Source organism: Pelobates fuscus, chromosome 9, assembly GCF_036172605.1.
Source record: "Pelobates fuscus isolate aPelFus1 chromosome 9, aPelFus1.pri, whole genome shotgun sequence".
NCBI classification, from domain to species: domain Eukaryota; kingdom Metazoa; phylum Chordata; class Amphibia; order Anura; family Pelobatidae; genus Pelobates; species Pelobates fuscus.
The window spans coordinates 76,240,531-76,255,590 of record NC_086325.1 but is presented as its reverse complement, the minus strand read 5'-3'; the positions used below and the strand labels follow the sequence as shown (position 1 = coordinate 76,255,590).

Here is a 15,060-nt window from a genome sequence, read left to right as displayed (position 1 = left end):
CTTCTGCACATGGAGGTGCAGCAAGAAGGAATACCTGCTTCCCCAGCAGGCTAGTGGGAATGACTTCAGGGAATCTAGTCCTCCTCCAGCCCACTGTCTGTAAGTAAGAGTGTGTGTCTGCCTGTGTGCGTGTGTCTGCCTGCCTTTCTGCCTGCCTGTGTGTGTGCGTCTGCCTTTGTGTGTGCATCTACCTGTGTGCCTGCCTGCCTGTGTGTGCGCCTGCCCGTGTGTGTGTGTGCGCGCCTGCCCATGTGTGCGCGCCTGCCCATGTGTACGCGCCTGCCCGTGTGTGTGTGCCTGCCTGTGTGTGTGTCTGCCTGTGTGTGTGTGTGACAGTCACACACACACACGCAGACAGTCTGCTTGTGTGTGTGTGAGATTGTATATGTGACTGTGTGCGTGTCACTGTCTGCCTGTAAATGTGTGTGTGGGGCTACAGGGGTTTTTATAAGGGGGGATAAGCAGGGGATTTGTGGAAGGGGGTTTTGTAGACTGGGGGGCAATACAGGATTTGTAGAAGGGGGCAGGACAGGGGTTTTGTAGGATGGGTCGGGCAGGACAAGGGTTTTGTAGGAGGGGCTTACAGCGGTTTTGCAAAGTTTACAAATTGTAAAAAAGAAAACGTTTACATTTTTTTTTACAGGTTTTTCTTTTTGGGGGGGGGGGGGGCGGAGGGGCGGGGAAGGGGGTGCCGAGCACAGGATCCGCCCCGGGTGCCGAGCACAGGATCCGCCCCGGGTGACAAATGCTCTAGGTACGCCCCTGACTATAGGCACCCAGACCCCTTCAGCTCAATGAAGTGGTCGAGTGCCAGGTCCAATCAATAGAAGTATATAAGATGCGCAAATTAATACAATTTTGTCACATATAGATAATAAACATTTTAAGCATTTTATTTGTCTTATTTAAGTCTAAAAATATTGCTTACTATATTGGATTTTAATTGCATAAAATGGTACTTAGTAATATCTATGCTATACTGCCAGGTCCCTCTAGTGTTAACCCTGCAGCTGAAAACATAGCAGTTTCAGAGCAACTGCTATATTTCACTGAGGGTTAATCCAGCCTCTAGTGACTGTGTCACTGACTGCCGCTAGAGGCGGTTCCGCGCCTCTCACTGTGAAAATCACAATGAGAAGATGCTGGACGTCCATAGGACGATGCTTTCCTTTGGGTGGTTTGAATGAACACGCAGCTCTTGCCGCGCATGCGTATTCGGCGCTGATGTCGGCAGGAGGAGGAGAGTTCCCCAGCGCTGAGGGAGCCTGGCGCTGGAGAAAGGAAAGTGGCTGAAGGGGGTTTTAGCCCCCTCAGCCCTGTGGGTGGGGGGGACCTAAGGACCCTATAGTGCCAAGAAAATGAATTTGTTTTCCTAGCACTATAGTGGTCCTTTAAAGATTGCAGTTTATTGATAAGCCTTCTATGTGCAACAGTGTCCTTTCACCTCACTGGTATTTCATCCTTATTGCAACTTGTTACCATTATTTGAATTTGTCATCTACAAATGCAGAAGACTCATACTTTCTTCTCTCTCTCTCTCTCTCTCTCTCTCTCTCTCTCTCTCTCTCTCTCTCTCTCTCTCTCTCTCTCTCTCTCTCTCTTTCTCTCTTTCTCTCCCCCCCCCCCCCTCCCCCTCTTTTTCAGTGCAGGGAATGCAGCAGATATTCTTCTCGAGGATGGCTTCATAATACCTACTGCAAAACAGCAAGCGACTTTGAACATAGAACCTGAAGGTGGAGTATCCGTTTACACCAATTATTAGAAGTCCAAAGCCAGACTAAGACTCCACATTGATTGGATGATACTTTCTGTTGGTTCTGACTCTTCCTGTGTAGTGTTTAAGATAGCATATGCAGTTGTAATCAAACTTATTCAAAATCTGGTTTATTGTTAAAATGTACAGCTTTCAGGTGTTTGCAATGAACAAATCAACCAAACGCAATTGAAATAGCGCAACACGAATGATTCAAGTGGTTTCCATATTTCAACTAAAAAAAATCTACTTATAATGACTTCTCCAGTCTCAGAATTAATCAAGCCCCCTGAAAAGATACTCTCAAGACAGCACAACAGCTGCTGTCTCAAGCACACCTGATACAACTACCCGAGGACTTCATTAGTTGCATCAGGTGTGCTTGAGCTGGAACACTTGAAATTACTGAACTGGCTAGGCGTTTGTTATAAGTTTTTACAATAAAAATGATTTTCAATGGGAGTTGAATAATTTTTAATGACAACTTTATTTGCTTTACATAACTTATGTTGCCAAGGCATCGTATTTATTTATTTTTTGCCCTTTTTTTCACTGAACTGCAGACACATGAAGCGACAAGCAAGGCCAACTTGTCGTAGTCGGCCCCCTTGTTTGTTTATTTATTTATTTATTTTTCAGGCTACTTCTAGTATAGCTAAATGTATTCGATGCCCTCGACCTTTAAATGTATAGTTTAAACTTATTGTAGGTCTCTGACCATAAATGTATACATATAATATTTATAATATTAATGTTATATTATTATTAATATAATATACACAGACTTTTGTTACCTGTGGTTTTGGCATCTTGTTGTCCTTTAACGCGTGAGTCATGCAAAATTTGTATTCTCTATAACATGCTAACTGTTTATAAAGATATGTGGTTCTAGTTAATACACCCTTATTTTTTATTTTCTTCTCACTAGCGTGGGTGTGGTAGATTCTGATAATATAAATTTAATGTTTAAATATGAAACGTTGATTTTTGCTTCCTCAGCCAGTCAACCTGAAATGTCAGAATTCATATACTGTTTGATACAGAGGTTGTTGTGGTATTTTTTATTTTATTTTATTTTTTTTATTTTTATTTTTAAATTCTTTATTTTTGTTGTGCACAAGAATAACAATAAACTTTGGTGCGCCACAACAGCGACATCAAATTAGAGTAGTAAACATTTCGTACAAGTTGTGGCCTGCGGTAAGCTGGCACAGTTTTTTTTGGGTATAAAGAGTTAAATTGCAACAGTGTTCTTGATTATCTCAAACAGAGGAGTAATAATCACAATTTTATATAAACCATTTGTGTTTAGTGAAGCATTAATTATAGAGGTAAAGCTTACACGTTAGTAGGCCTATCTATGTCTGCTGTTAATCCAATGACAGTGGTAATAAGTCGTGCATATGAGGCAGAAATAAACAGTTTCGAAGCATCTCTTTAGCAGTCGTCAAAGTGAATGTCAGGAGGTCATATGGGACATCGATTTAAGCTTGTAAAATTAGACGGTAATAGGGGTAAGGATAAAAGTAAAGGTGAACAAGAGTGAGGCAGTCTTGGCTCTGTTTTCGATAGTAGTCCGGTCTGAGTTTAGTATGGTATTGTCAAGAGTATGTGGTCGATGCATAGCAGAAGCAATCGTGGCGCCAAGATGTGGTCTATGTGTGGAGGTGTACTGCTTTGCTATGGGTCAGACAAGAGGTCGATACTACTGTTAAGGTAGACATATAGTGTAGGTGCTAAACCCGATATATGTGGGCATCCCTTTCCCTTAAGTGTTTGGCGTGTGTCGAGCTAAGGGCGAAGTCTAGCCATTCGTTCAGTCCGGTGAGTGACTATTGGGTACGTGAGGTTGTGTAAGCTGTATGCATTAACTGGGCGATAAGTATGTCAATGCGCTACCTTGCACCTGCAGTTTGGACAATAAATGGGAGCACATTATATAGGCACATGAGTGAGTAACAGTTTCGCAAACAGTAGGAACTATGTACATCATACAGTGTCCCGGAATTGGGGCCGACATGGGTGTAGTCCGTTGGCTGCAGCATGGGCGGCAAGTTGGGTCGTCACGACCACCCACAGAGATCTATTCCCAGTGAGAGAGTCTGTGGCCGGTTGGCTGGAACGAGTCGTGGTCTCTTGGTGGCCGCGTCGGGACCCAGCAAAGGGTGGGATAACAATCCGGTAGGTGATCAATTAAGTCCCAGAGATTTTAAGTTGCTCGATAGAGGTGGGTGGTGGGGCCCAGTATAGTCAGGTGGGGGCAACGTCGGAGTGAAGGTGAAGGCGCCTCAGTTCGGTTTATGTGGTAACTGCGGCGTATGCAACTGGCGTAAGGTTTCAAGGTACAAATGGGGCACTGCCCGCTGGATTCCAACTGTGAGTCGGTGTGGTGGAGGTTGCGGGGCCTGCCTGGAGGAGTGAGTCCCATGTGAGGCCCAAGGTCTGTAGTAGTTCTGCTGCGTCTTGCGGGTCATGGATCTTGTGGGTTGTCTCCCCGTGCTGCACATGGAGTGAGTTGGGGGTCCGCCAGCGATATGAAATATTGTGTTGCTGAAGCGTGGTGGTGAGGGGTCGGAGTGACCTACGCCACGCCAAGGTGCCCCCTGACAGGTCTCCGTAGAAGGTCAACTTTGTACTCTCAAATTGCAAGGGGGTCTTTCCCCGGAGGGCGGTAAGGACCGACGCTCTGTCCGCTCCGTTACGAAAGGTAAGGATAGTGTCCCTTGTGGCTGAGGTAGGGGCTGTGGCAGATTTTGGGATCCTGAAAATAGTTGCGGGCTCGATAGGTGCAGTAGTACCTGGAGGCAGTATGCTGGTCAGAAGGCGTTTGACCGTGCGCGGAACTTCTGTCTCCGGTAGCTCTTCTGGCAGCCCCCTAACCTTGATATTGAATCGCCTCTTCGCGTCCTCCTGGGCATTCAGGCGCCGTTCCAGCAGCGCATTCTTGCGGTGCAGTTCCCGCAGGTCACTTTGCAGGGTAGCGATGGTGCTCTTGTGTTCCTGAGAGGAGGCCTCTAGCACAGTGATGCGGCCTGTCAGACCTCGCAGTTCACCCCTTAAGGCCGTGACATCCGTGAGGATATTGCTTTGCAGGTCTGCCAGGAGGGCCTTAAGCACCCCCGTGGTCACTAGGTCGGCATCAGGGTCTTTTCTCGTGTTGCTGGAGGTTTTCTTTGGTTTCAGGTCTGGAGGTGGGAGGTATTCCTCCTCTGCTTCCTCTGAATAATCGTCCGAGAAGTCCGTGCAGCCACCGTGGAGCGCCGCCATATTGGCTTCACTCGGGCCACATGCTCTCCTCCACATTTCCCCAATTGTGAGCCCCGGGGTTGTTACATCTGCCGCCTTCTTCTTATGCTTGCGTCCCATTTGGCTTGTGGGGTACTTGCGTGCAAGGAGCGGTGAGCGGTGGTGATTTTGACGATAATTAGGCGAGATTTCTCCGATTTTGTCGCGGAGCTCCAGAGCAGTGCGTCCGATCACCTCGAGTCGCCGACCGGAAGCCCCTTGTTTTATGTTTTATCTAAACTCCTGCAAGAGGTTTTACTTCAGCAAGATCCCTTTCTGTTATTCTCTTTCAGTATTCTCTGACAGGCTGCTGTTCCTTCCCCTCGCTGGCTGTGAAAAGCTTTTATTTTATTTTTAAGGAGAGGTCCATCAGATTAGGCGGTTTCTCTGGAAGCATCTCTACGTATTTACATATTAATGACAAACTTTGTTTCTTTGGTGGATTCCCCCAGTTGAGGGTTGGAAACCTTCTGCACTCCAGATGTGGACTGCATCTTCCCTGATGATTTGCCAGCTTTATGGCTGTAAGAGCATTATGGTAGATTTACTCCACAACATTATTTATGAAGATCATTAAAGAAGCACTATAGGGTCAGGAGCACAAACCTGTATTTCTGACCCTATAGTGTTAAAACCACCATCTGGCCCCCTCTTGCCTCCCTAAATATAGTAAAATTTTACTTGTATTCAAGTGTGCAACTGCTGCCTCAGGCCCTGTCTGCTGACATCAGAAGTGGTGGTCTGAACCAATCACAATGCTCCCCCCTTAGGATTGGGACTGTCAAGGAGGCAGATGAATGTTGCCTACCCCATACCAAGTAATTTATCGTTTTGCAGTGTTTAGCATGCATAGAGACAAGTGGGGCTAGATATCTTTTTAGTTGTTTTTGTTATTGTTTGGGAATACATCCAAAAGTCTCTGGTACTCCTTAAGCCACATTTTTACCATCTACACTTTTAATGGTTATCTTTAACTGGCTGCTTAAAGGTTGCGAGTCTGAATGTTTTTCTAATTCTAGAACGGAATCCCTGTAGTGTTTTTCAATCTCTCCTCCCACTCCTTGGCTACTGGAGTGAAAGCCATGTAGTTTAGCCTATTAAGGCTTCTGTACATGACACAACTGATGTTTACCATTCCTCTTCAGAGATGCAAATGGACCCCCTATCCCTCTGGTTCCCTTGTAGCATCCTTGCTACATGGTAGGGCTAAAGCAGAACTCTGTTGTGAGCCAGCAGGTAGTGCAGGTTAGCAATATAAATTCCACACCTCTGTAAATGTGAGAAATGTTAAATAAAATGAATATGCTTATTGCAGGCCTTACTAAATTTTGGTTTGCTTATTGCTTTTATTGTATTTCTATCTTGTTCTCTAAACCGTTTTATGGGATATGAATACTATATAGCTCTCAAACACCAATTTAGATGTTAACTATCCATTTCTAAGAATCTTCCCATTTTGTGACGGCCTTATACACTAAATGGAAAACTAAATGTCAGTTTGTTTTTCTCAGGCATCATTATATGTATGGTAAAGCGGAAACTTAATTTACCTGTATTTGACTGATTTTCCACTTTTTGTTGTTTTGCAGATAGTGATGAAAACTTGCATCTCCCCCGTGTGCTATTCCGTTTCTGGCAGCCACTGCTCAAGGTCTTGCATGCTCAGGCATTTACGCAGGAATTATTGGAGAAAATGTTCTCTGAATTAGGTCATTGCTCGGAGACTGATAATGACTTTAGAGCCCACTATCTTAGCTGTTGGATATCAGAGATCTTGACAGCCAATCAAAGAGCTGGTAGGTTTTGGGGAATTGGCAACATAGATTCTGAGGAAGATAAGCCTCAAATGTTAATGAAAAGCTCAATTTAATAAATTGCCAGCAACTGTTCATTTTGTTTGGCATGCCTGTTGGATTGGTGCATGAAAGCACCTCATAAAAGAAAAGGTGCGTAAAAGAGTTTTGTAAAATAGACAAACCTAGATGAATTTAAATTCCTAAAAGGAAAACCATAAAAATATATAGTGCAATAATATGTGTACTAAAAAAATAAACCCATCCCATGATGGCAACTTACAAAAGGAGAGTGGATGTGTGCCACTTGGACATTCAGACTCTGGGAGGATCAGCCCCTTGGGAAACCTTAGATCCTGTAACTGGTAGATCCAAAATCAGGACAAGGATGGAGATTACTGTCAGGTATACAGAGATATTGGTGATATTTTTTTTAACCCCCTGGTTTTCGATCTGCCTGTTACATGATCCAATGTTCCCAAGGGACTGAATGTCCCAGCTGCACACAGCCACTCTCCCTTTGTAAAGATGCCATCATTGAATTAGATTTTTAATACATATTTTTTTAAATAACATGCAATAGATCACTGTATTTATGTATTTTTCTTTCAGGAATTTACATCTGTCTGTTTGGCTAGAAGTATTTCACAAAATTCTTCTATGGGCATTTTATTTTGTGCGGTGCCATCATTAAAGGGAATTATGCCATTTATGGGATTTTGTTTCAATTCTATAACTTCATGAAATGCACCTTTTAGAGTACATATTGTCTACATGTATTGCCTCCCTTCTAGTGCTGTGAAAGAAGACTACGTCTATATTAGTTTCAAATTTTTGTTTAAATTATTATTTTTCCTCAAACAGAGAGAAAATGCGTCATTCCCTCTCGCAATCAGGCAGCAGTGAAAAGCAAATGGAAACTGTTTGCTCACCGGGTGGGTTTGCAGTGGAAAAAATTAATGCAGAAATGCCTTGAGTCTCCGTGCCAAGCAACTCCAGACCTCTTAAGACTGTAAGTAAGCCCTGCATATTGCAAAAACTGAGAATCAACGCAATGTAACCAAGTCAACTATACAGAACTGGAAAAGAGTTGGGAATAAAACTGGTCTCCTTAATTGTCAATATTATGGAAACCATGCATCGGCGGGCTGCAAAATGAATTGGGTAAATGGGAGGTGTTAGTTATGGGGAAGGGCTAGAATATTTGAACTTGTTTACTTGAAATAAATAAAACACTTTTCAGGAGGATATGATCTGTTTACACACCAGTAGCCCAAAACCACTCCCTGTTCATTCATAGGACTGTACAACTGCAAGAAATAAAACATCTCCGCTCAAAGAATGGATTTTTTTCATGTGGCAGTAGAATTCTTTTCAGTAAGCACAATAAAGATGTTGATTTCTCTGCCTAAAGTGGTGGTGATATCGACTTTGTGCCGTGTTTATTTATTTTTTGTCTGAATTGCCATTTTGGGGTCAAGAAATAATATTTTCCTGTTTTGTGGCGCCATTGGAAATCACAAATTATTATTTATTTATTATATTTTTTGTCTTATTTTTAGATTGACCGAATAAATTTATTTTTTGCCCTAGCTTATTTTTTACTATGCCTTTAGGTTTATTAAACCTAGTTAAAATAATGCACCTGTGATGTTTGAACAGAGGAAGACTACTTAAAACCATATGCTAACAGGATTATTCACTAAACTAAGAATTGTGGAGCATCAGCAATATAATAGCAAATTTTAGATTAGAGCAGTCAAATTAGAAACACTCTTCAATATGACTGAGCTCCCCTATCTCAACTTTTTCTTGCCAACTATTTAATGTTCCTAGGTTAGTAAATTATTTTACTTGTATTTAGAACAAACAAATTACAGTATGTTGATGGTAGGCACAATACAAAATATGTCCTGTTTTTTATTTATTTTTACCTCATTGCACATTGGGAGTTTCTCTAGACTCTAAATATATATTCCTTTATTAATGCGTTAAAAAATAAAATATATAAAAAAAATTTTTAAGGAAACAAAGATGCTCAGTATTTTCGCTTCTGCAATGCGCTTACAAAATGAGTGAAAACGCTCAAATGTTGTTTATGTTGTGATCTACCCTGAAATTCTTTGTTCTCTTTTTACATGCAGCTCATCTTGTCTAGCTGACATAGTTTATATGCATCATTGAGTGTCACATTCTCTATCCATCCGCGTTGTGGAATGTCTTTGAGAGTGTTGAGCATATATACACCAAGAAGCAGCGATTCGTGTTCTTCTAAAATCTTAGAACAGATTCCATAGACACTGCATTATATAGCTTTACAAAATTATGTTGCAGTCAAGCAACAGTGCACGTTCTACTGCTGATTAATTTTATGATCCTGAAAATAACACCAATGTATACTTTAAAGGAAATAATTGATTAATCTTTTGAAGCAGGCACATATCTTCTTATTTATTTATTTATTTCTCTTTAGGATCTTTGCATATATGAAGCCTAGTCTACCTTCTAACACCCAGGAGAAGCTTCTGTGTCTCTGCTCTATCTATGTTCAGGATGATGACTCTGATGTATCTGTGGACTACAGTGACCAGCCCATTTACACGGTGGAAAGCCTGGAGTGGAAAATAAGGCAGGAATCCAAGACCAGAGCTTTTAATTCATGGGCGAGACCGGCAATGGAAGAAGAGGAAGAACCAGACACTAGTGAGCACACAGAGGATGAAGAAATGATTACTGAAGAGTCCTATGAGGAAGAATACATTCAAATAATAAATGCAAAGATGGCTAAAGAGCAGAAAACTGCATTACAGGGCTCTGCATGGAGTGTTAGTGCAGGTATAAGCAGTTTATGTAGATTTCTATTGTGAGGTTAAATTGCCTTTTAAGAACTATTGTCACTCTTATGAAATGCCTTTGTCATACCTTCTAGGATGCCATTCAGACAGCCGGGAGGATTTCTTACCTAATATTTTTTAAATGATCACTATAGTGTCAGGAAAACAAACAGTTTTCCTGACACTATATAATCTTTAGGGCCCCCCTCCCGCTGGGCAGAAGGCGTTAAAACCCCTTCAGCCACATATCTTTATCCCACTCTGGCTCCCTCGGCGTTAGTGACATCTCCTCCCCCTCCGACGTCAGCTCCTGAGTGGAGCCGAATGCGCATGCGCGGCCAGAGCATTTAAAACGGCCAAAAACGCACGCTTTTTGCATTGAGCATCGCAGAAGTGCCTTTAGCGGCTGTCAAGAAGACAGCCACTAGAGGCTAAATTAACTCTGAAACTGCTATGTTTACAGCTGCAGGGTTAAAACCTGGGGGACCTGGCACCCAGACCACTTCATTGAGCTGAAGTGGTCTGGGTGTCTATAGTGGTCTTTTAAGTATATTTCACAGTGGATGGCAGTGGTTGCACCAATCTCTGTGCCTGCCCTTCATATATTTCTGAGTGAGGTGTACATGTATTATAGCTCAGTGACACGTATGATTGGCCAGTAGCACACATGCAGGATTTGGCTTCTGACTGGACAATGTCCAGCATAGATTCGAAAGGCGCTGCTGGATAAAAGGACAGGGCACACAGTAGCTGCACAAACTAGTTCTGCAGCAAATCTAAGCTAGCTTTCTCATATAAATCAATGCAATGCATTTTGTCAGTACATCTACTGTATGGTTTAAAAAAAAAAAAAAAGGAAATAAATAATAATAATATATATACACACACACACACACACACATGTCTCTTGACATAACGTGTAACATAAAATACAATAACCGTACAGCTCTGCCATTAAGAATTTATAGTCTGGGTCTGGGAGGAGGTTGGGGGGAAATAAATGCTGAAGATCATGATTGGTTAGAGGTGAAATTGTTTAAATCCAATGGAGAGATGAAATGTGTAAGAACTATTGTAATTCTCCATTGACTAATGAATCGTTCGTTTCAGGTGACTGTTCTGTATTATATTATGGGCATACATGTTTTATAACACTTGTTTAATATTTTGCTCACCAGGACAATAATGTAATGTACCCAATGTTATTAAACCTGGGAGATAAAAGGATTCTTTGTTTTGTCTTTCAGATAATGTGAAGTGGGGAGAGTATCCTCTTGGTGTTGTTCCGGGACAGATTGATGATCCAGGCTGCCTTTTGATTGATCGCTACTCTATCATGTCTGTGCTTGAACAGCAGGATGCAGAGGGAAAGCAGAATGGACATGCTGACGCCACAAGGTAAATATTGAATCTCAACCGAAATAGTTTGTGTTGCAAAATTGTGAATTAAATTGTAATACTAGGAAGTAGGAAGTAAGCCAGCAGTTTCCATGTTTAGATGCAGTCTAGGCAAACAACTATTTCAGAGCATGGCAAATAAGGCCTGGCTTGCCAACCAGCAAAGCGGATATTTGTCTACAGATGGCTAATCTGACCACAAAAAGTGCATTTTTCTTTCCTTTTCAAATATGTTTGCATGGTAAATGAGAAATCTACACCCAGAAGATTTTTTTTTTTTTTCTTGTGTACAGGTGGGGGACTAGTTTCACAGTAGAATTCTATGCTTAAAGGCTTTTTAGAAGTAACTCCAGGCCTGTGGCAAATTTATTGTAATTCAGAGTTCTAGTTTAGCAATTTATGTTGAGGGGTTTGTGGTGTTTTTTTTTTTTTTTTCTTACGACTCCAGAGTCAAAATAAGTGAATTCAAGCCACACTGTACCATAGCTAGACAAAGAAAAAATCCTGTAGTATCTGGAATATCGTTGAACCTTAAAAAGCTGTAATAGACTATAAAGGAAAGGGGGAAGATTAGGAAAAGGGGGAGAAAATGGAAGTCTGGGCTCATAAAATTGATTCTAGGTTAACTCATTAAGTAAATTAAGGAGACACTTGTGACAAGGGGATCACGATAGTAGCTCTGCATACACAGAAAAAAAGTACGTAGTAACTAGTTAATAGGAAAGGTGGGGGTACTCATACAGGAGTGGAGAAAATGGAAAAGGTGAGAAAAGAATGGACAAAAAGGCCCTATCTACACCTATAAACCGTTTGAAACGAACTGTCTATGAGAAGAGAGAGTCCTTAAAATAGCAAAATAGTAAGAGATACAGTGTATAGGGAGGAGGAGGAATTTAACACTCCAAAAAGCCTTTCCCAATGCAGATAATAAGGTCCCCTATAACTCAAAGTAACTCAGGTTGAACGGACTAATGGAGGTTACTACCTCACTGAAAGAAAAAAGAGAGAGAGAGTGCCCACACTATGAACAGGAAGGTGGATGAGTCTTCAGGGGTGAGCAAACCCAACCCCTAAGCTGAGAGCAGACCACCCCAACAAAATTGACACTGTCCAAGCACCAAAACCTAAATAAACTAATAAACTAACTTAATTAAACCATACTAACTACCTAAGTGCTATCTAGTGCAGAATAATAAAGTAAAGAAACGCTCGATGTGCGTTTAGGCATAAATGTATGCCGTCGTCAGGAGCTATTAAGTTGCATGTCCCACTATCCGGTTTAAATACCTCCATAATTTGAGAGAAAGCCTTTCAGCTGATCCGACATGCTGGGAGGGGAAAGTGAGTGACGGCGAGTCGCCACGACCCCTGCCCCACGTCACGTCAATTGGCTCAAAACCAGAGCCATGCCTGTCCTGCAAGCTGGGAGTGGGGAGACAAGTGGCGTGGTATCGCCACACCTCCTACCCGACATCAATTAGCCAACGCTAGACCGATCGATGCAGGGGGTGTGGCAGCTAGGCACGCCTCCTTCTGATATCGCGGCTAGCAAAAGAATGATTGACGGGTGACGAAATTTATAGTCACGCCTACTGATCGTGTTCGGGCATAAATCAATGTGTCAGAATATTGACACAAATCCCTTTGGTCTTAATTAGTGTATATCCACTATTGTAATGGTAGGCAAAAAGTCCCAATGGTGCATCTCTTAGAAACCTACTAAAGGTAAATCACCCCTTCTGTACAGCAATTGAAGAAGGACTGTACACAGTGGGAATCTTGGTTCAGGCTGTCAGAAAAGACCTTAGTTTCTTTAGCTATGTATTGACAGGCACTGCAATGACCACATTTATACGTGCCTTTAGGTAGATATACTTTTTGAGAGCTACTGGGAGAACCGAGATGATTGGGTACCAGTAGGTCTCTAAAGTTCTCGCTCACTCATTGTTGTTCCCCATAAGGAGAATGAATATGGACTTGTGGCATCTTCTTACAAACCGATCATTCTTTTTTGTTCTGTACTTCTGCAATTCCTGCTAGATGAGTCCAAATTAGCTTTTCACATGTAAGGTACAGGAGAAGTATAAGTAAATTAACCTTAACTAAGTTGGCATGTCTTATCCTGGAAATGTTAAGAGATGAGTTGTAGAGTAAGGGCCATAGATTTGTCAACATTTATTTTGTATTCAGAAAGACTCAGAGCAATAAAACAGCCAACAATGCGAGGATTGGAAGAGTGCGAGTGCTTCCAACAGACCAAGCAACTGCGCCTGTATCTAGCCTACAGATTGCACCGTGTGTGTACCTGGAGTATCCCTTTAAAGTAGAAATAACCATGGTCTTACCAGAGATGCCATTAACCTGCATTTAGACAGATCATTAAGAAAGTGTGTTTTTCACCAACTCTTGCTGCAGGTGAACTGAAAGAGAATGAAACATTCAGTTAAAGGTTTAAAAAGCAATAATAAATACAATTAATCATAGGACTCAGGTTTCTTTTTAACTAATACAGACATACATTTTCTTTAGAACACAATATATATATATATATCTTATTAGCACACTTGTTATGTTAAAATAACATCTCGTAGGATTTTTACCTTCTTAGTCTAGGTAATAGGTTTGACTCCTATTCGAGCCCTAGTGGGGTAGATCTACAAAGAGGTCGTTTTTTCAAACACAGTTGATGAACATGCTCCTACATGAGTAGGAGTTTGCCTTCATTCTCTACCCTTTCTCCTCACTACATATAAATCATTGTATGATATACCTTGATACCATGCAATGTGGCTGTTTCTCAACTATCCCATAAAGAAGTTGGCCTTACTTTTGGTTACTGATGTGGTGGTAGTCCCAGAGATGAGCTGTGGGCTTACATCCCTAGCTGTGAGTGACTTGGAAACAAAATTATGCACAGCAATGTCCTAACTTGGAAATCTCTGCAAGGAGCAGCAACAGATTATTGGATAATGTTGCTTCTTCCTACTGATGTTCCCATTAATACTGCTCTAGATCTACAGTCTTTGTCAAGTCTTATGTTCCTGGATGAGCCTTCTCCCTGAAAGCAACACCCATTGGATTTCATAATGCATTATGAAACTGACAGCCTCAAAGAATGCACTTTGTGAGACTTGGCTATTACTTTTAGGAAGAAAGTCCTTTATGAGAGTGTTAAGTTCTCACAAGCAGATATAAAATATTGCCTGACCCCTCTAGTTTGTGACATGGCAGTTTACATCATCATGTATGGTATGAGGATTCTTAAAGATCATTGTGAACAGAACTTATTATTTTACTCTCAAAGATTATTTTACTAAATCAATGCATTTTTTTGTTGGCAGCTCTCCTGTTGTCCCCACTTCCTCGCCAGAAACTGTGCTCTGGAGCCAGGCAGAGCTGAATAATATTAAAGCGGGGCTGCGGTTATTCTGAAGGCTTGTGTTCATTTCAGTGTTACCAATGGAAATAATGTGGTTTGGGAGAACATCCAAGGCTACATACACAACTGATCAATCCAAAACCAAGAGAGAAACTGAGCTGTCTCATGGACTTTGACGTAGGTAGAAGTGGATTCAAGTTATTGGACAATCTTGTGGGGAAAAAAATCTGACAAAACGGAGTACCCTAAATTGTAGGGCCTTCCCTTCTCTTTCAATCTAGCGTTTTTTTTTTGTGTTTTTTTTTTTTTGTACATTTAATAAAATATAAAATCTTAATATGGCTGGCTGTAATTATTGAGATATATATATATATATATTTTTTTTTTTTTTCCCAGAAGGGCAACTCCACGCTTCCTTGATTTGAAGTGGTCATGGTGCTTGGAGTATGTATGTTCAGTGCTTCTGTATGAAATGCTGCACATGCAAAGTTGAAGAACTACCTCTGGTAGTGTCATTAGCCAGCCTTGAAAAGTGTTCTGGACTGGCTGTTGTCAATTGTTACAGTGCTTATTGTATTTGTTATCAGCTTGTTGGTGATAAAAGACCAATGGTGTGTC

General features: G+C 41.5%; 1 protein-coding gene across 1 annotated transcript in view; it reads left to right on the top strand.

The window, feature by feature from the left end:
• Positions 1-14,727, top strand: part of LAS1L (LAS1 like ribosome biogenesis factor) — a 71,164-nt gene extending 56,437 nt beyond the window's left edge. Inside the window, exons 8-13 of the mRNA XM_063432089.1 lie at positions 1,645-1,733; positions 6,628-6,834; positions 7,696-7,843; positions 9,305-9,666; positions 10,913-11,063; positions 14,405-14,727. Coding sequence (XP_063288159.1) covers positions 1,645-1,733; positions 6,628-6,834; positions 7,696-7,843; positions 9,305-9,666; positions 10,913-11,063; positions 14,405-14,495 — 1,048 coding nt within the window. The 3' untranslated portion in view covers positions 14,496-14,727. The remainder of the gene's footprint in view (positions 1-1,644; positions 1,734-6,627; positions 6,835-7,695; positions 7,844-9,304; positions 9,667-10,912; positions 11,064-14,404) is intronic.
• Positions 14,728-15,060: the final 333 nt, after the last annotated feature.